Source organism: Vidua macroura, chromosome 21, assembly GCF_024509145.1.
Source record: "Vidua macroura isolate BioBank_ID:100142 chromosome 21, ASM2450914v1, whole genome shotgun sequence".
Taxonomy (NCBI): domain Eukaryota; kingdom Metazoa; phylum Chordata; class Aves; order Passeriformes; family Viduidae; genus Vidua; species Vidua macroura.
In genome coordinates, this window is record NC_071591.1 from 9,081,833 (window position 1) to 9,100,350 (window position 18,518).

An 18,518-nucleotide genomic window follows, 5' to 3' on the forward strand; every position below is an offset into this window, starting at 1 on the left:
CAGGAGACTCTTCCCATTCAGCAAATCCCTGCCTTTGGGCCAGCCTGGGAGCTGGAGGAAGCTGCTCCCTGCCACATTCCCTGCTCCCAGCTGTACCTGCAGTCCTTCTCCAGCTCCTTGGACTCGTCTGTGCAGTAGAAGAAGCGGCCCTTGAAGAGCTGCACGGCAATGACGGCAAAGATGAACATGAAGAGCATGTAAACAATGAGGATGTTGAGGACGTTCTTCAGGGAGTTCACCACGCAGTCAAAGACGGCCTGGGGGTGCAGGGGACAAGGTCAAGGGGTGGGAAGAAAGGAAAAGTCCATCCAAAATCTTGGCACCACCATTTAACCACACTCAGGGAATTACAGAAGCGTTTGGGCTGGAAGGGACCTTGAAGATCATCTCATTCCCACCTTCCACTGTTCCAGGCTGCTCCAAATCCCATCCAGCCTGGCCTTGGACACTTCCAGGGATTCAGGGGCAGCCACAGCTGCTCCGGGCACCCTGTGCCAGGGCCTGCCCACCCTCACAGGGAACAATTCCTTCCCAATATCCCACCTACATCTCTCTCATTTGGGACTCATTACCCATCCCACCACTCATGGATGCTTCAATGGATTTTCGCTTCCCAAACACTTCCCAAAGCTGTGAGAAACAACTCCAGCTTCCTTCATCTCCTGCTTTATCTACAACTTCAGCTGTACCACTGAATTTTCTGATGCTGCTCATAACATTTATAAAGACAATCACAGCTTGTCAAGACAATATTAGTCCTGAGCAAACATTTCATTATTAAATGAAAATTGCACTTCTTTTGATTTTAATTCCAGTGTCTGCATAAAAACTGTTGGAATAATAAGGAAAAATACCAGAAACAAAACAACCAAATGCTTTGAATAAATATTTTTCTAAAGAACTGTCTGTCAAAATGAGGTGTGACTAATGTAGTCAGCATGTGCACTCCCAAACTCCCTGCAAAGAACTCCTCAAATCCATTTCCTACGTGGGTATGAGACCCTGATTCATTACAAGTAATTTGCAGTTTCATTTTAGTCAGAAATTTGTCATAAAATCAGAAATTGAGCAGTCCCTGCCCAAGCACAGGGTTTGTACAATCCTGCTCCCGTTCCTCCGAATGGAAGTGAATCATTCACAGAATTACTCCGGGTGCAACTGCCTTAGGCTGCAAATGTGAGAGTGGCTGGAGGTGTGTATTCTATTGTTATCTTCTGCTAATGGGTCAGCCCTTAAAACCAGGTGGGGCAGTTTTCTTTATCTCTTCCAGGACTCATCCTCCCTCCAGGCAGGAGAGGAGGGGAGGAATCTTCTATTCATGGGCCAGTGAGTGTCTCTGCATGGCTGAGAAAATTCCATCATCCCATGGGGAGAGGCTCCGCCCAGGGCAGGAGCCAAGCATTCCTACCTGGATAAAATCTGAGGATTGGAACACCACAGCAGCCTTTGCCCCCTTCATTCCCAGAGGAGCAGCTTTCTGCCCCACTGCATTCCCAGAGGAGCAGCTTTCTGCCCCACTGCATTCCCAGAGGGAGCCCAGGCCCATCTCCAGCAGCCCTGGAGCTCCAGAGGAAAACTCCAGCCTTGTCCAGGATCCTGCTCCAGCAGAAGCACAGCTGGCACTGCAGGAGGGCTGAGCCCCCATGGAATGGCACTGCTGCCACACCCTGACCCACAGCCTGCCAGGGCCTGCTCTCACTCTGGCAGTGGGGTATTTTTTATTACTGCATTTTAATTTTAATTTTCCTGTTAAAGGACTGTTATTCCTATATCTTTACCTGAGAGCCCCTTACTTTCAAAATTATAATAATTTAGAGGGAGGGGGTTTACATTTTCCATTTCAAGAGAGGCTCCTGCCTTCCTTAGCAGATACCTGCTTCTTCAAACCAAGACAGCAACACAGGAATCCTGATAGAAATTCCCCTGATCAACCCCAAAATCCTGATGGAAATCCCTCTGATCGGCCCAGAAATGCTGATGGAAATCTCTGATCAGGACAGAAATACTGATGGAAATCCCTCTGATGAGCCCAGAAATCCTACATAAAATTTCTACATGATTCAACATTAATGTTCCTTTTTTGATAAATTTAGTGAGCATAAAACTAAAATTATTTAAGCATGAATAGTGGGCTCAGACAAAAGCAAATCTACAGAACAGCTGACCCTTATTTTGATGTGAAAACAGGAATTGTCAAACACATTTTCACCCTTCCAAAACATTCATTGCTTTTTCCCCAGCTCTCACAGAAAACAGCCCACAAAAGGCATTGAAGAGTCCCTAAACCTCAGAAATTATTGAGTTTTGTTAACTCCTTCCATTCTCTCTTTGCAGGGCCTGGCTGTACCTCATACTGTTGGTGCTGGATAAGTAATCACAGGCAATTAAATTTACTTTAGTTTTTAGATCCGTGCTCTAGGGATAAACCCCTGAACTATGTATTCTTTAATAGAAAGATGAATAAATTAAAGCTTCTCCCATAGCAATGCCAAATATCTTTGGACAGCCTGTGGAAAACCTTGCAATATTCATGTTAAATTCTCTAGGGAAAGCCAAACCCTTCCAACCCCATTTTCTCCTTTATCACATCGAAGACCATCCCACTTATGAACTGCAATTTAATTTATTTGTGGGTTTTTTTCTATTTATAGAGGTTTTACTTTCAGGTATATATAAAAAAAAATATATTTATTTTTAAAATTTTCTTTCAGGACAAGAATCCCCAACATTATCCATGATGTTTGCAAAAGCAGCCAGGTGTTTGACATTTGCTCAATATCTGCCCAGCTTTTTGTGCTCATCTGGCAAAGAGTTTCATTGCAATGAAATAAAAGCAACAGAAACAACTTGGATTAAGTGGAGTCCACCAGCTTCCACTCAGATCAGCCAGAAACCTCCAGAGAAGGAAAAATTGGGGTTATTTTCTAACCTTTAGTTTTGGCAGACGTTTAATGGTCTTCAGAGGCCTGAGCACACGCAGGACTCGCAGGGACTTGATGGTGTTGATGTCCTTGCCTTTGGTTCCTCTGCAAGGGAGAAAAAGGCACAAGAACAACAGAGGGAAACGTTTGCTCCCCAGGCCACTCACTGGGATATTTGTGGGTATCCAGGGTGGCTTTGGTGGTGGAACTGGTTGGGTTTGGGGATGTTTTGACAGGTTTTGTGTCCATCCTCACCAGGGCTGCAGGCAGGATGACCCAACCTCACCTGGGATGTCTCCAGCAGCACAGAGGAGAAGGCTGGGGCAGGACAGGGTCCTGGCAGGGCTCAGCCACACTGGCCAGGCTTTGTCACCTCTCAGCCACTTACCAGGACCTGGGGCCCTTCCTGCCCCGACTCCACACCTGGACAATGCTACCAGCTGGGGCAGCAGCACCGGGACAGGAGGCTCAGCTCCTCCATCCCATTCCCAGCAGGAGAAGGGACAGAGCCACACAAGGCTCTTCCCTCCCAGCTGCATGAGACAGGGGCTGTTTCTGGATGAGGCAGGGGGTGTTTCTCCGTGCACTTCTCTGGCAAGAACATTGTGCCAAGAGGGTTTGGGAGCTTTCCTGGTGAGGGACAGAGCTCTCCTGGGGGTCAGAGCCTGTTCCCTCATCCCTGAGTCTCCCATGGAGGACATGCCACCAATCCCATGCAGGAACATGTAATATGGCAATATATTACATGCCTGGAACAGTGCTGGGGCAACTCCCCACTCAGGCATGCAGGTGCTGTCAGTCACATTTGGGGTTTAGGTTTTGTTAAAACCGAGTGCAAGGTCAAGAACATTCCTCTTGTTAACATCAAGAGGGGTTTTAGGGGAAGGACAGAGTTCCTTTCCTCGTGCACTTCCAAAATAAAGAAACACAAGAAGACAACAGGTACATCTTCTTCCGACCCCACGGCAAAACAACGACATTCCCTTCGTTTCATATGGAGTGGAAAATGGGATGGAAATCTGGAACAGAGTTTTATTCATGGCTGGAGATTTGGGTCTGGGACTGCGCTGAGGGAACACAGGTGGGAATGAAGAACGTGTGGGACAGATGCTGACACACCTATTCTGTGCTCTCCAGGCTGCTGAACATTCCTCTTCTCCAAGAGGGAAATAATGGAAGTACGAGAGGCCTGAGAGACCCACAGAGGTTTGGGAAGGACTGCAAAGCTTCCCCCACCCTGCCCTACACCCTGTGCTGAGGGAGGAGCACCAAGAGTGGAGGAAACCACCCAGTTTTGTGGCTGGCTGAGCCTGGAAAAGTCTTTTTGGAATCCATCCACTTCCAAAGGACAAAGAACTCACTCCTAAGCCCATACTACTCAATAGCAACGCTGGACCAGAACCTCCAACCCAAACCCACACCCCTGCCTCAGCTCAGTCCCTTTGTCCCGTTACCAGGCATTGCAGTTGTCTGGAAATGCAGTAAGAGGGAGACGGGAATTTTTGGAGGACTGTGGTTTGTATCCCAGGGATGTGTAACTTGAGGAGAAATTTCCTTTCCACAAGATTTGGTAGGAGTAGAGGAGAGGGGGAACAGGATGGACAGGTCCCTATCGTCTCCCTCTCTTATCCTTCAGGGCTGTTTCAGGGCCATTTTAATCCATCCCTGCTGGACCCTGATCATTGACATGGCTCTGGATTTATTCCCAGAGCAACAGGACCAATTTAAACCCACAAAACAACTATTAAATATTTAAAAAAATAATATTTGATTCTCATTAGAGATCTTTGATCTGCTCTAGATGAAACAGGCACTGCCAGCAGAGTTTTTTTCTGCCTTTCTTGTCAGGTTTTAGCAGAGCTGAAGGTCTGGCCTAGGCTTGGCTTTGCAGATTTGCTTTCAGCTCACTGTCCCTGCCATGGTCACCTCGGTGTCACCAGGGCCACCAGCTGACCTGCAGCTCCCCGGTGTGACTCTCAGCAGTGCCCTGGCTGCAGAACAGTTTGTTCAGCCTCTCCAGGAGGATGGGAATGGCAGCAGGGAAGAAAAAGGGGAAATGGGTCATGGCCAAGGAGATGCCACAGCAGATGCCACCTGTCCCCAGGGCTGGGGCCACCCCATCCCCATCCCCTGGGCTGCCCCCTCTGCTCCCTGCTCCTCTCCCCCCTGCCAGGCCAAGCCAATCCTGCACTGCTCCTGGGGCAAGCCAGGGAAGGTGGGAGCTGGGGAGGGCAGGGCTGAGGGAGGGGTCAAGGGGACACCCTTTAGGGCCATGTGGCATCTTGGGCAGCAGGACAGGGAAGGGGTGGGACACGGGGACACCGAGCCCAGAGCTCTGCTCCATCCCAGCCACGCTTCTGCACATCAGCACCCCCAGCAAAGCTCAGCTCTGCTCTCCTGGGCTCACCCAGAACCCCGGAATATTCCCTCCTGGTGCTTTCTCCTGACTCCAGGAGACCCCAATGTACCACGCTGCTCTTGTGCCAATTAACAACTGCACTAACGAGGCCTCGTGCCATGAGAACAGAGACATTTCCCTGCTCTGCTCTCCCAGGGTGGGCTCCACGCCTGAAGCAAGAATTTCTGTGGATTTAATATTTCCAGGAAGGTTAAAGAGAAGTGGGGCAGAGCAAATCCTGGCTCCTGCTTTTCCCTGGAATGGGAGAGGCGCGGATGAGTGAGCTCAGAGGTGGAGGGCAGACAGCTCCAGTCACACGGAATTCCTTCTGCCTCAGCAGAGGACACTAAGAAGGGCTGACTGATTTTTTTTTCCATTCAGGCACTTAAGCAAATAAAGAGCGTGAGTCAATTAAATCTTAATGGGATTTATGCTCTGAGCCATATAGAGAATCCTGAGGAAAAAAAAAAAAATCCCATTTCTTGTCACAGTAAGGTCCCTGCTATAGGAAAAGCTTTTCTTGGTGCTCTGACCCAGAGTGATGTAAACTGCATTTTAATTAAAAGGATCCTCTGCAACTCTTCTGTCAAATAAAACCCTCAGGGTTGGGTTTGGGTGTTTTTAAAAACCCTCTCTGCCAATACTGGGGTTTTTTCCCTGCTTCCATACAAAGCCAGATGTCCCAGAAAATAAAAGGTCCAGATGGAGCTGGGACTCAGTCAAAAGGTGTATCCAAGCACACATCTGACCTGAATATTCCTCACAACAAAAATAAATTGCCATGGAAAAACAAGGTTTTAATTGACTGCAGAATAACAACTGCAGCATTCAGGAGAGCTGAATCTTGAGTAAGAGCTAAAGGGAAGTAGAGGATAAAGGCAGACAGGGAAAAAAAAAAAAAAAAAAGAGAATACCACAAAAAAAAATTGCATTAGATCAATTTTGGGTGCATAGGCCCATGCTGTTTTGTTGTTGTTTTCTGTGTCAGTTTGCTCCCTGTTTATTTAAAACATTAAAAAATATTTTAAAACAGCTTTACAGAGCCTTTTCTCCCTTTAATAAATAAAGGAGTCTTTAAAAATTTAGTGGTTCTTTCAAATGGAAGCTGCTTGTTCCTGTTGCTGCTGCCAGCAGCTCTGATTTCAGGTGACATGGACCTCTCAGAGTCAGGGCATCAAAAATTCAGGGTGAGGTGGAGCCTCTGCCTTCTGTGATTGCCTGAAATCCTCCTGGCAGAGTGAATTCTTCCCTGGAAGAGTAAATGAGGCCACCCCACCCTGCCCACGCACAAAGCCATCCTCTTCCTGCCCTAAATCCTCTGCTTTCCTAGAGAGCAGAGAGAACCAAGTGCCAAATTTCCTGGATCCCATCAAAGGCTTTACTTGGCATCCTTCTTTCCGTGGAGGGTCCCCCTGGAGCTCCTGGAATGTGGGGACAGAGGACACAGCTCTGCCTCCCACCCTGCCCCTGCACTGGCAGCAAAACTGCCACTTGCACAGGGTTAAATACAATTTTTGGAACCTCCTTCTTCACAAATCACTCCTGCAAAAAGCTCCCTGAGCTCTGCTTTCATGGCAGAGATTTTCCCCAGTATCAGAGCCTGGATCCCAGCTGGGTCACATTGCCCACACTGCACTAAACCAGTCCTGGAGCTTCCAGCTTGGCTGTTTGGAGGTGAAATTCTCTAAAAAAGACTCAAACTGCTTCTTTAAACCTGGTTATTAAGATTTCCATGAATTGTACCTCAGCCCTCAGTGCCCACTGAGTCAGCCCCACAAATCTTTTTGGTACAGATATATCTCCATGTGGTTTTTTTGACTCTCTGGCTTGGATTTCTAGTCTGCTCCTATCTCTGCTGAAGGAAAATCAGGATGGATGAGGAAAAATAATACATTTCACTGGATAATGAGCAGATAAGGGACAGAGGGGTCGATGGGATGGGTGGAACATGGCTGGGTTGTCTCCACAGTGGCAAAGTGTGTGGACACAGGTTGGACAGGCAAAACAGAGCAGCAAGAGACAGGAAGAACATATTACCCCATGAAACTCCTAGAGAGAGATTCCAGCGAGGAGAAGACAAAGAAAGAGCAGAGTCAATGACAAACAGAAACATCAGAGAGATCCCCCAGCCCCTGGCCCACTCCCACCAGCCCCACAGGATAAACCAGCGGGGAAGGGAGGGCTCTGGACAGAAATCCCACATTCCCTGCTGGATCACTGGGAAAAACACCTCCACATCTCTTCTCTCCACTTTGGACAGGATAACCTCGACTATTTTGTTTTTTTTCCAAGAGCATCTCGAAATTCTCGGCATCTCTGTTCCAAATTTTTCCAGGCCAAATCTTTGCTGCTCTCCCTCAGCTGTTCCTCCCAAGTACATTTTGCACCTGGGGCTGAGAGATGTTGGCGACAAGTTTCCATGGGTTTTTTGTTTGCTTCCACTTCCCTAAGGACTCAAACGCGTCTGGGTGTTTGTGGCATGCTTATCTCCAGAAAAAGAAAGGGATTTCTCTTTGAAATGCTTTCCTATTATTAGTTTATTATTATCAGCATCATATTATTGTTCCCAGCATCACTCCAGGGGTGTTGTTTGAAATTTATTTTTTATTTTTCTAACCACAGAGCTGCTTCTAAAGAGCTGCAGGCAGAAAGAAAACCCATAGCTGCTGTGAGAGCTGGATTTTATCAATCTTGCACCAGTGACTGATACAATCTCAAATGCTTGAATCAACACAGGCTGCTGCAATATTCCAGATGGGAGCGTTTCAGGGAGCTCTGTTATTCCTAGGTTTTTAGGAATGGGTTTATTCAGCAAGAAGTTGGTTCACATCACCTTCAGTGGACAGCAAGGAGGCCAAAACCATGAATTAAATCCCACCTTGCACATGGCAGTTGTGAGTTCTTGCAAACAAAGTGGTGACAGCCACATCAAATCCCATTTTTAGTGACACTGAGGAGGGTGACAGGGCTGTAGGATTTGCTGGAAAAATCCAACTGACTGAACAACAAAGAGACTCCAGGAGCTCCTTTTTGGGATTATCAACATTCAGCTGGCTCTCTGGTATAACCAAACCAGGGGCTGGGCCTAAGTCATGGCTCTCTACCCTGTCAGGACTCAGAACTGTTTGGGAAAAGTAATTTCCAAGGAATGACTGATTTTCCTGCTTTTGGGCTCCAGCAGGGAGGCTGCAGGCATTCCCTGGATTGGATGCTGCCTACTGGAATGGGGATGGGGAGCAGGGCTTACAGAAAGCAGAAAAATCACAGAAAAAATTCCAATTTCCCCGAGTCACACAAATAAGCTTGTCTGACTTTAATCTGGGAGACAGTAACTAGGCAGGGTTTATGCAGTCCCTGGCTGTAAAACCCTGCTCAAGACTCACTCACGGTGGAAAATAAAAGCAGCTTGGGGCACCTATTATAAAGCACAGGCAGGGGATGTAAAAGTAATTTATTTAGAGGTTGATGAGGTGCTGTTAGATATTCATGGCCCAACACGAGCAATAGAAGAAAACCTGAGCATGAAAGGCCTCAGAAAGATTAAAAAATATTCATTTTAATCCTTAACTCAAGCAAGGAAAATCTCCCTCAAAAGAAAATGGTGTTCAAAGAGAAGATGTTTTAAAGGCAGAGCCTGAGGTTTGTTCTCACAGCACAGGGAGCTGCTCTGAAGGGCTCCCAAAATGCCCCTTCTCCCACCAGTCTTGGAAGTTTGAATTCCGGATGGAAAAGGGAAATTCTCATGGAACCCCAGACTTTGGGTTGTGTTGTTTTATGTGATTATTTTACTTCTCTACCTCTCTTCAATTCAGAGGAGCTTTGTTAAATTCTAATGGTGTTACATGGCTTTTTTTAGTTACATTTCTTATTAACTCAGTCTGGCTTAAGTCAATCGAATTCTGAAAGATGTTCCACAGATATATTTCATGTGCAGGGAAATAAAACCCCACACATGTCTAGTCAAGCTTAAAAAGCAGCTTGGTTTTGGATATGAAATTTTAGGTGAGCAGGACATTCAGCCAGACAATTTTGCTTAGGATAGAGCAGTCAGCTCCTCCAAAAATCTGATTTTTCATGAGGGACAAAATGTTTAAAGAGAGGAGGTCAGCATTCCTTTGAAAGCATTATGTTGGATATGATTTTCTCCAAGACCTGACTAATTTGGTGAAAGATCAGGCACAGCCCAGCTTTCAATATCGCCAAAAATCACACCTAAAATATCGATCCTGTCCATCCACTTTTTGGTCAATTTAACTTGGAGGGTGTATTTGTATTTGTATTTGTATTTGTATTTGTATTTATTTGCATTTGCACTGAAAAAAAGCAGATCTAAACCTCAAATCTCACAGCCTCGATGCGACAGGAGTTTTGACAGCTCAGAAAACGAAAAATTGCTGAGGAATATTTTACCAGAAAGGCAACATTTTGTGCAAATTTTTTGTGCAGAGCAGAGGGAGGAGCAGGGATTTGGCTCTGTTAAAAAAAAAATTCTGCCAATCTAAAGCAGCCCAGCCACGCTCCGAGGCTCCCTGACAAAGGTGGATGCTTTTCTCATTAGCTGCTAATTCTCTTTAGCAAGTGAAACAATTTCCTCTCCTCTAATCACCGTGTCACAAACTGGGGAGTTCGGGGCTGCTGAACATTCCTGTAGTTGCTCGGGGCTAATTCAGCAGAAGATTAAACTGGTCAAGTCCCGCTGCCTGTTTCCAGGTGTTCTCCCAGTGTTTCTCAGGAAAGGATTTGCAAACAACAATCCGAGTGGAAAATTTCTTTCCATTCTCCAGCTCGGTTCCTGAAGGTTGGAAGGACCTGCATTGCTCTTCCTCTGGTTGTTTCCAAGGAAAAAGGCTCGGATGAGAAGCTAACCTTAATTTTTAAGGAGTTATTTCTCCGTGTTTGTTGCTCAAAATCCTCCATGACATGAAAGAAGAACGTGGGGTATTATTCAAAGACATAAATACAGAGCTGGGTTTGGGGGAGGGAGCACTAAGAGTGAAACTCAGTGGAAGTACAGAGAGAGGAGAGAAAAGGAGAGAAATAGCAAAGGTTTGTGAACCAGAATAAATATCCACAACTCTGGAAATAAAGGTTTGCCAAGAGTTCACGGAGTTATCAGCTGATTTCTTGAACTGTTTTCTCAAAATGAGCGCGATTCTCACAGTCACTGACTGCCACTAAGAGTTACAGTGAGTTCCTGAAAAGAATTGGCCAAAGAGTCACAAAAATCTTGGTTTCGTGTGTGAATGAGCAGTGAATGGACTCAGCCTAAAGCTGGGAGGATTTTCACGAGCTTCCACGACACAAATTTAACTAGCTACGAGAGGGAAAAGGGCAGGAACTGAACATTTCACTGAGAAATGGAGCCACAAACATCACACAGCCACTGTCCCTGTGCCAGCCTCCTGCCCCCTCTGTCACTTATTCCCTGGGATTTGGGAGGAGGAGGAAAATGAACTTACGAGAAGGCAAAAGCCACCAAGGCCCCACTGACCACAATGAAGTCCAGGATGTTCCACAGGTCACGGAAGTAGGAGCCAGGGTGGAGCAGCAGCCCCAGATCAATCATCTGCAGAGAAAACCCAGAAAAGGAAGAGTTTTATTAAAACATGGCCCAAATGCACCCTGCCAAGGGGCAGGAGAAGGTTCTGGATCAAAGCATCCTTCACAAATTGCTGAGATACTCAGCCAAGCTGCTCCTCTCTAACAGGCAGGGAAACTCTCCCAAAAATGAACCACAACCAAAAGCTGTAGAAATGAGAGCTCTCACTGCTCCCTAGGACTTTTTTCCACACACATGCATTAATCCTGGTTTTATTCTGCATCTCTTTTATATCTTGCTCTGACAGGAAAACCCAACTCCTGCCTTACCCCAACACTGAATCCTGATTTTATGGAATTGTGCTCTCTGGGAAGTTACTGCCCCACAGTCCTGGCAAAACCTGTCACCCTATTGAGTAAAAAGATAAATTCTCAGCTTTTTGAAACATGACAAACCAAGATCAGTGATTATTCAAATTCCTGCTCAGCGCCAAAGGAAAAGGGAAGAATCAGGAGTGTCTTCAGCAAGGTTTGTCAGCTCCTGTTTCTTCCCAGTTCTTATCCTCTTACACAGCCACAGCTCCTAAAGATATCCTGATTTTCCTCCATAAAATATGAGATTGAAGCCAGGAGAGCTGCTGCATCTGATTGTGAGAGCTGCTCCCAACTTCAAGCTCTCCATCCTCCCCACCTCTGTCCTGCTCCAGCTTCTCACAAACAAATCTGAAAGAGGAGGTGAATCTTTCTGCTTGGAAAAGTTCTTACCTTGATCACCATCTCAAAGGTGAAGACTCCTGTAAATATATAATCCAGGTATTTCAGAGCCTAAGTGGGAAGGGGAAATGTGTGTTAGGGAAGGCCACACGCTGAAATAACCTGCACATGAGCAAGGAGTAAAATACCTCATGCAGCAATGGTCTGTCTGCTGGGATGGACAAAAATCATCTGGTGGGAGGGTTTCAGATTATTTAGGCACAAACCTGAATTATCTGATTTAAAGCAGCATTTTCCCAGTCTTTGCCACACTGCACGCAAGGCTGGCTCCAGTGCACCTGCATTTCTGGCAGGTTTACCAAGGCAAAAAGGAATATTTCAAAATGAAATGTTTGAACATCCTTTCCTAAGGATGTTCAAGATCCTTAGGATCCAGCCTCTCCTGGTGTGGAATGGGGTGCCAGCTTTGCAGCTCCTCCACCAAAGCCACATCAGCCACACAACCCCTGATTTCCAAGCTCTCAAGCTCAGATGCGGTTGAAGCAGCAGGAAGGGACAGGAATTTGAGCATTTTGGCAGTGAAACAAAGATAACTGGAGTGTGTTCTCAAAGGCACCTCCAATTCTGCATCGCCAGCACCGTGCGTTATCCTGCGGAGATGGGAACGGCCGTGCCGGGAGCTGGGAGGAGCAAAGCACCTGAATTCTGGGAATTTTGGGTGGCACTCACGTCGTTCCTGGGAGACTCAGCTTGGACAGGATCCTCTGCAGCCAGGGCGATGCTGCTGAGGGCGATGACGATCAGGATCACCATCTCGAAGTAGCGCAGGTTGACGATGTAGTGGAACAGGCGCCGGATCCTGCAGGGACAGGAGCACAGGAGGGGTCACGGGGCTGGGAGAGGGGGACAACTGGCACAATCCCAGCAGGAGCAGCACCTCTGGGATTCCTGCTGGAATCGTGGGAAGGAAATTAAAAAACAGCCTTTAAATTCCAGTTTGCAGCAGATCTGTGGTGACAGTGAAGTAAGGGAGTTCAACATCTTTGCACTGATCTCTGCTCCCTCTGCAAAGCAACAACATCCATTCATCTATGTATCTCTTTATCTATTTATCTCCCTATCTGCTTATTTCTCTATCTATTTATCTCTCTACCCATCTGTCAAAAAGAGCACTGAGAGCTTTCAAGCATCCACACTCAATTCTACAAATTATGTTTATGGCACTCCCCCGTCCTTCTCCCTCTGAACTGCCAGGTTAACGCCCTGTGAGCTCAAAACAAGGTTTGAAATCCTTTTAGTGTCAACTAATCCCTTTAAAATGTTGAGACTCTCAGCTGAATCTGCCTTTGTGGCTCTGAGTGTTCCTCCCACCAATCTCTCTCTGCCTCCACTTTACTTCAACTCACACTTTACAGCACAAATACTTTACAGGAATAGATTTGATTACTTCCACCTAATCTTTTTATTCGCAAATTGTGTCCGAGGAAAATGGTAAATGCTCCCATTTCTAAGCAATCCAAAACTCTTCACAAATTGCAGCTAATAATTCCTTCTGACCACAATTCCCAAATCCTTAATTGCACACAGAGCTCTGCATTTGCACCACATTTGTCAGCTGAATAGAGGACTTAGCCTGAGAATCAAATTATAGATTTAACTTGCCAACAACTTTGTTATCTGAGAATGTATTTCAGCTCCTCTATCCCATTTTCTCTAAGCAAATATCTGAACAGTTGGAATTAAAGTCTATTTTTCACATCTACTTACATACTCCTTTTCTTTGGCTTGCTAATGGATTCAGAGTGGAAAAGAATTACAAATCCCAGGGAAGCAAGTGTGATAGAAAATAACCTGGAGAAAAGTGCTTTTGTGGACCCCTTAACTGTGGTTTTCAATCTGCCAGGAGAAGATGATCATCTCCGTGCCCCGAGAAGCCACAGAAGTGAAAGGCAACATTTCCAATAACATTTGTAGCCATAATTCCCACATCAAACTCAATTAATCAAAGCAATAACAAGCCCCTATTTTTAGCCCCCCCATCATTCATAACCAGCAGTGAGATGTGGGAGCATTTGTGAACCGCCAGTAGGGCTTGAGAAGTCACCTCACAGCCCTGTGTGCTCTAAGAGGGTGGTGGCACCTGGGGAGAAAAGGAATTTATTTCTGCTTCCCTGAACTGCTTTCCCCTCTGGCAGCACCCTGGTCATGGATCCCCAGCAGGGCTTGGAAGGGACATGGCAGCACCGGAGCGGGGAAAAGCTTCTGACCCCAGAAAGGGCTCTCAGCTCTGCTCCCAGCAGCCAGAACACCTGGGGGGATGCAGCTGGCTCTGCACCTTGCCCACAGGAGGACAAACAAGCTGCTGACATTCCTGCAGTTTGGGCTTTGTCTTGTTATTCCCCCTTGGCTTGCTTGCAACACGTTTTTTTCTGCCAGTGAGCTTTGTTTTTCCAATGGTCCTTCAGCACAGCTTTTTTTTTTTTCTGGGAGGAAGTGAAAGCTGGAGGAAGCTGAAACAACAAAGCAACTGAAAGAACCCCCAGATCCTGGACTCTGAGGCTCAGAAGGTCCTAACTGGGATGAGGGGAGAGAAAAGAAGGAGCCATAGGAAACAAGGAAATTTGGCTGCTTCTCTGCCTGCCCAGCCCAGCCCTCAGCTCAGAGCCCTGGGCTCAGCACCTCTCACTCCCCACCCAGCAATGCTGCCTTGCCTGATCTTTCCCAGCTCATTTTTGGTGGTCACTTCACAGCAAAACCACCAAATATAAGGGAAATATAATTTCCTTATCCATCCAGACAGAGGCCAAACTCCTTAATCCTAATTTGGCTTTCCAGGTCATGGTCCCAAGGCTGCCAGAGCTCCAGGAGCCTTTGGACAATCTGGGATGCACAGGGTGGGGTTGTTGGGGTGTCTGTGCAGGGCCAGGAGCCAGATCAATGATCCTGGTGGGTCCCTCCCAGCTCAGTCAGGAGATTCTGGGATTCTGGGATGCTGTTCAGCCTGCCCAGGCTCCGGGGGTACCACAGGGGCTTTTTGGATGTCAAATCTGGGAACTCGGAGCCTGCTTTGCTCCAGGACTGCACAGGATGTCACAGCCCCCAGCAGCAGGAGGAGAACTCATCCTTCTCTTAAATCCAGCTGCTAAAGAAGGGCCTGAGCTCCCCTTGGGTATCTGGGCAGAGGGAAATTCTGAGAAGTACAAGTTTACCTGAGCCAGAGAGAAACCTCTGCTCCAAGGGGATCTCCAGAAGTTCCAAACACCCTCCCTTAAAGTGCTCAAACTGACTCACAGCCCTTCATGCCACAATAATTCCAACCCCTCTCCCTGTTGGTCCTGCAGCCCTGCAGAGGAACAGATTCAGAATTCCCAGGCTTTGAGTCCAAAGCTCCCCAGGAGGCAGCGCTGCCTGAAGGAGAAGAAATGCCCCAATCCCAGCAGATCTCACTCCCAGCCTTGGCAAATAAAAAACATCCAGGTTTTCCCAGAAGTTCAAAGTTTGCAGTGATGCAAAGCCACTTTATGGAAAGAACAGGAATTCCAGCTGAGGAACCTGCAGGAATTTGCTGGTATCCAAATAGTCCTTAACCTCTTACTCCTGATAAGATCTTTTCCCAACAGTACCTGTGCTCCCACTTTTTGGGATCTAAATCAGCAGGGTCTGCCCAAAGCATTTTCTTTCCCCTGTCCTGATAATTTATCACCCCAGGAAAACTAACAGGTCAACAGCATCCGGCCCACAGAAATAAGCTTTTATTTCATGTCCCAGTGTGTTTCCAGAGGTGAAAATCCCACTCATGTTACTGCTTTGAAGCACCCAGAACCCATAGTTGGTGCTATAGGAACTTACGGATTTGTGGGGCTGAGGATGAACATGGAACTGTAAGGCAGGATTGGTTTAGGCCCATTTTTTGTCAAGTCATCGACGTCTTTCTTCTCCTCTGGTTTGCTCTCAAACTCCACGTTGTTCACTGGAAATGGGAATTCAGGGAGAACACAAAGGAGAGGGTTAAAAATGGATCCTCAGCCTGGAACAGCTGGAAATGGAAAGAGTGCAGCTGGGAGAGCAAACAGCCTTGGGAAGTGCTGATGAAATGGGATGCACAATCACTGGGTCCTTATCACTCTCTGCCCCTCCACTGCCCAGCACGGAGCAGGAACAGCCAGGAAATGAAACCATGAGCTGATTTATCCCAGAGCTGCCAAACTGGGGCTGGAAAACCCATCCCAAAGAGCACAAATTCTTAGGGAGAGGGATCAGCTCGGGATCCTTGAAAGAAAATCAAAAGGAAGTCTGAGCAGCCTCGTAATTCGGTGTTTTCTCCCATGGAGCAGGAGCACAACTGGCTTTGGAACACATAAAAGAGCAGATTCATGGATGAGGTTTAATAATCTGGGGGCTGAGACTGCTGAACTTCCCAGGAATAGGAAAAGAGACGTGGAAAGGACTTCTTGGACCCCCCAGAGCTGTGCCTGCACCGTGCACCTCGGTTTGGTCAGAGTTCCCCATCCTGCAGCAGGTTTTGGGATCTCTTTCTCTGAGATTGTTCTCAGCCTCCCTCCCAAAGGTTGGAAATTCTCCAGTTCTCATCCTGACTTCACTTGCAGGGGGTTTATGGGATAATTTACTGAAGATAGTTTCCCATCTATGAGCTGGGTAACATTTTATGCTGCAAATTCTCTTCTTAGACAAATATAAAGGCTCTTCCATTAATTCCCAGGACCTAAAGTCCAACAATCCCACCCTCTGGAATGCATTCAGTGCAGGGCTGTTATTACTTTTTTATTTTATTTGCAAGAAAATGACATTTCTTTGTGTTTGAGTGACACGTTCAATAAACTCCTTATTGGATCTCCAGTCAGATCCAGAGGAAATGGCCAAGAAAGGGAGATGCTGATAAATTGTGATTGACAGGAACTCAGCATTGCAATATAGGAAAATCACCATTGAAGAGGGAGAAAAAAAAAGGAGAAAGAAGAAGGAAAAAAAAAATATAAATCTTGTGGCTGACAACAGGGTGAAAAAGCACAGAGACCCTGCCAGATCTTGGCTGTGCCTCTTGGAAAGCAGAGTCCTGACAGCCTGAAGCTTAATGTGGACCTCTTGGATTTCCCAGTGGGATTCTCCTCAGCTCTCCAGACTTCTCCAGGCTGTTCCCACCCTGGCAGGGATCAGCACCCAGGTGGTGGGAACAGGCTGGTGGTGGCTGGGCACGAGGATCTTGGGACCATCTGTAAATCTGTGCTGACAGACCCAAGGCAGAGAGCTCTGGAGAAGGACAGGGAGGGTGGATCTGCTCCAAGTGTGATGCAGAGGATTGTAAAAAGCTCTGGAATGTCACAGGATCCCAAAGCAGCAGGGGCACACATGGATGTTGCTCTCCCTGCTCCTTCACCTCTCCCTTACACAAAGGGTGTGGCCTGGGTGAGCCATCTCCAGGGAATCTCAGGTGTTTTGCAGAGCCACCAGGCAGCCAGGAACCCTTGCTGAGTCCCTGCACTCTGTGTGGCAATTACAGATCCTCTATCACCAAGTTCCCTGGCTGCCTCTCTCGAGGGTGGCAGCGCCCAGGAGAGCCCCCTCACTCCTTGGGAATCTGGATTTCCTGGCAATTCCGCAGCAGGAAAAGCAGGGGACAAAGGCACTCACTTGGAATGACAGTGGTTTCCCCTGGAGGGGCAGTGATGGTGACAGGGATGTTCACAGTGGTGGTTTTGTCCAGGGGGGGCTGAATCATCCTGGTCACGTTCTTCTGGTTGTCGGCATCCTCGGGCTGCTCGGGCACCTTCTGCAGGTAAGTGCTGGGCAGGGTGTGCACAGGGACACCGCCAGGGCCACTGCCACTGCCACTGGCCTCCAGCTCACACTGGTTCTCCCTAGGAAAAAGCAGGATTTGTTCAATATGGCCTGGGAAGGGTTCAGGGAACACATCCCTGATGCTGCAGCTCATGCTGGGCTTGTTTCCTCCATGGAATCCTTTGCAGGACAACTTCTGACAGGAAAATTTGGGATATTTTTCTCTGAGACCTCCGGAGCCAAACCCCAATCCCAACATTAGGAGGGGACTGTGGACATCCCTGAGGGCACTTTAACGATGCTCCTAAGGCAGGACCATGTAGCAGTGCCATGAGCCACTCCTCACAGCAGCTGCTGGATGAATCCTCACACACTGCTCCCTAACGCTCTCCCCAGGCCTTATTTAAATGTGCTGATTCTCTTTTCCAGATTTTGGAACGGTTTGGAATGGTTTTGGAACCGTTCTGGACCGTGGCAATCAGCAGCCAAATGGCTCCTGCTCTCCTCTGCAGCAGCAGCAGCTCTGCTCCAGTGAGAAGGAAAGTGAGCCCATGCACATGAGCACGCTGAACAGCAGGCAGAGTGTTTGGAAATTCAGCTGAAAGGAAGATAATTTAGACAGGAAAATTATTATCTCAGTGCCACTCACGGCTCTCCACGGTGACATGAACTCTATTCTAAAGAATCCCAGTGCAATTTCTTTTCCATCAGACTAATAAAGCTGAAAAGGCAATCTATCCTTCTTTATTAACTACTCCAAATGCTTCACCAGGGCTGCTTTTCTCACTTGACTTACATAAGAATTAAAGCGAATGGGGGCCATCGTTGCTCTTAATGGAAGAGGCCATGTGCTGGAACAACTGGTGGTGCAGCTGAAGGCTCCCCATTAAAAATGAAAATCAAAGGGCTGTAAGCAAGGCTGGCTGAAATTTAAATAGATGTCCCTCAGGAGCTTCCTTCAGAAGCTGGGAAATTCTCTGCTCCACTTGGTGTCCTACAGGGTCTGTTAGTGTTTACAGCAAGGATATTTCCTGCCTTCAACCTGAGCTGTTTTATGAACCAAAATTGTCTTTGGGAGCCTCTGTCACTGCTGATTGAGGCAAGACAGAAGTGCAGGTTGTGGTGGGAGCTGGTGTGGGGACAGGGACAGC

The 18,518-nt window shown here is 47.2% G+C and overlaps 1 protein-coding gene across 2 annotated transcripts in view; it reads right to left on the minus strand.

The window, feature by feature from the left end:
- Positions 1–18,518, minus strand: part of CACNA1B (calcium voltage-gated channel subunit alpha1 B) — a 295,914-nt gene that overhangs the window by 55,883 nt on the left and 221,513 nt on the right. For both annotated transcript variants that reach the window (XM_053996161.1, XM_053996160.1), the window contains exons 21-27: positions 17,221–17,447; positions 15,421–15,541; positions 12,301–12,430; positions 11,623–11,682; positions 10,779–10,885; positions 2,930–3,026; positions 97–257 (exon numbers count right to left, since the gene is read on the minus strand). In XM_053996161.1, the coding sequence (XP_053852136.1) occupies positions 97–257; positions 2,930–3,026; positions 10,779–10,885; positions 11,623–11,682; positions 12,301–12,430; positions 15,421–15,541; positions 17,221–17,447 (903 nt within the window). The remainder of the gene's footprint in view (positions 1–96; positions 258–2,929; positions 3,027–10,778; positions 10,886–11,622; positions 11,683–12,300; positions 12,431–15,420; positions 15,542–17,220; positions 17,448–18,518) is intronic.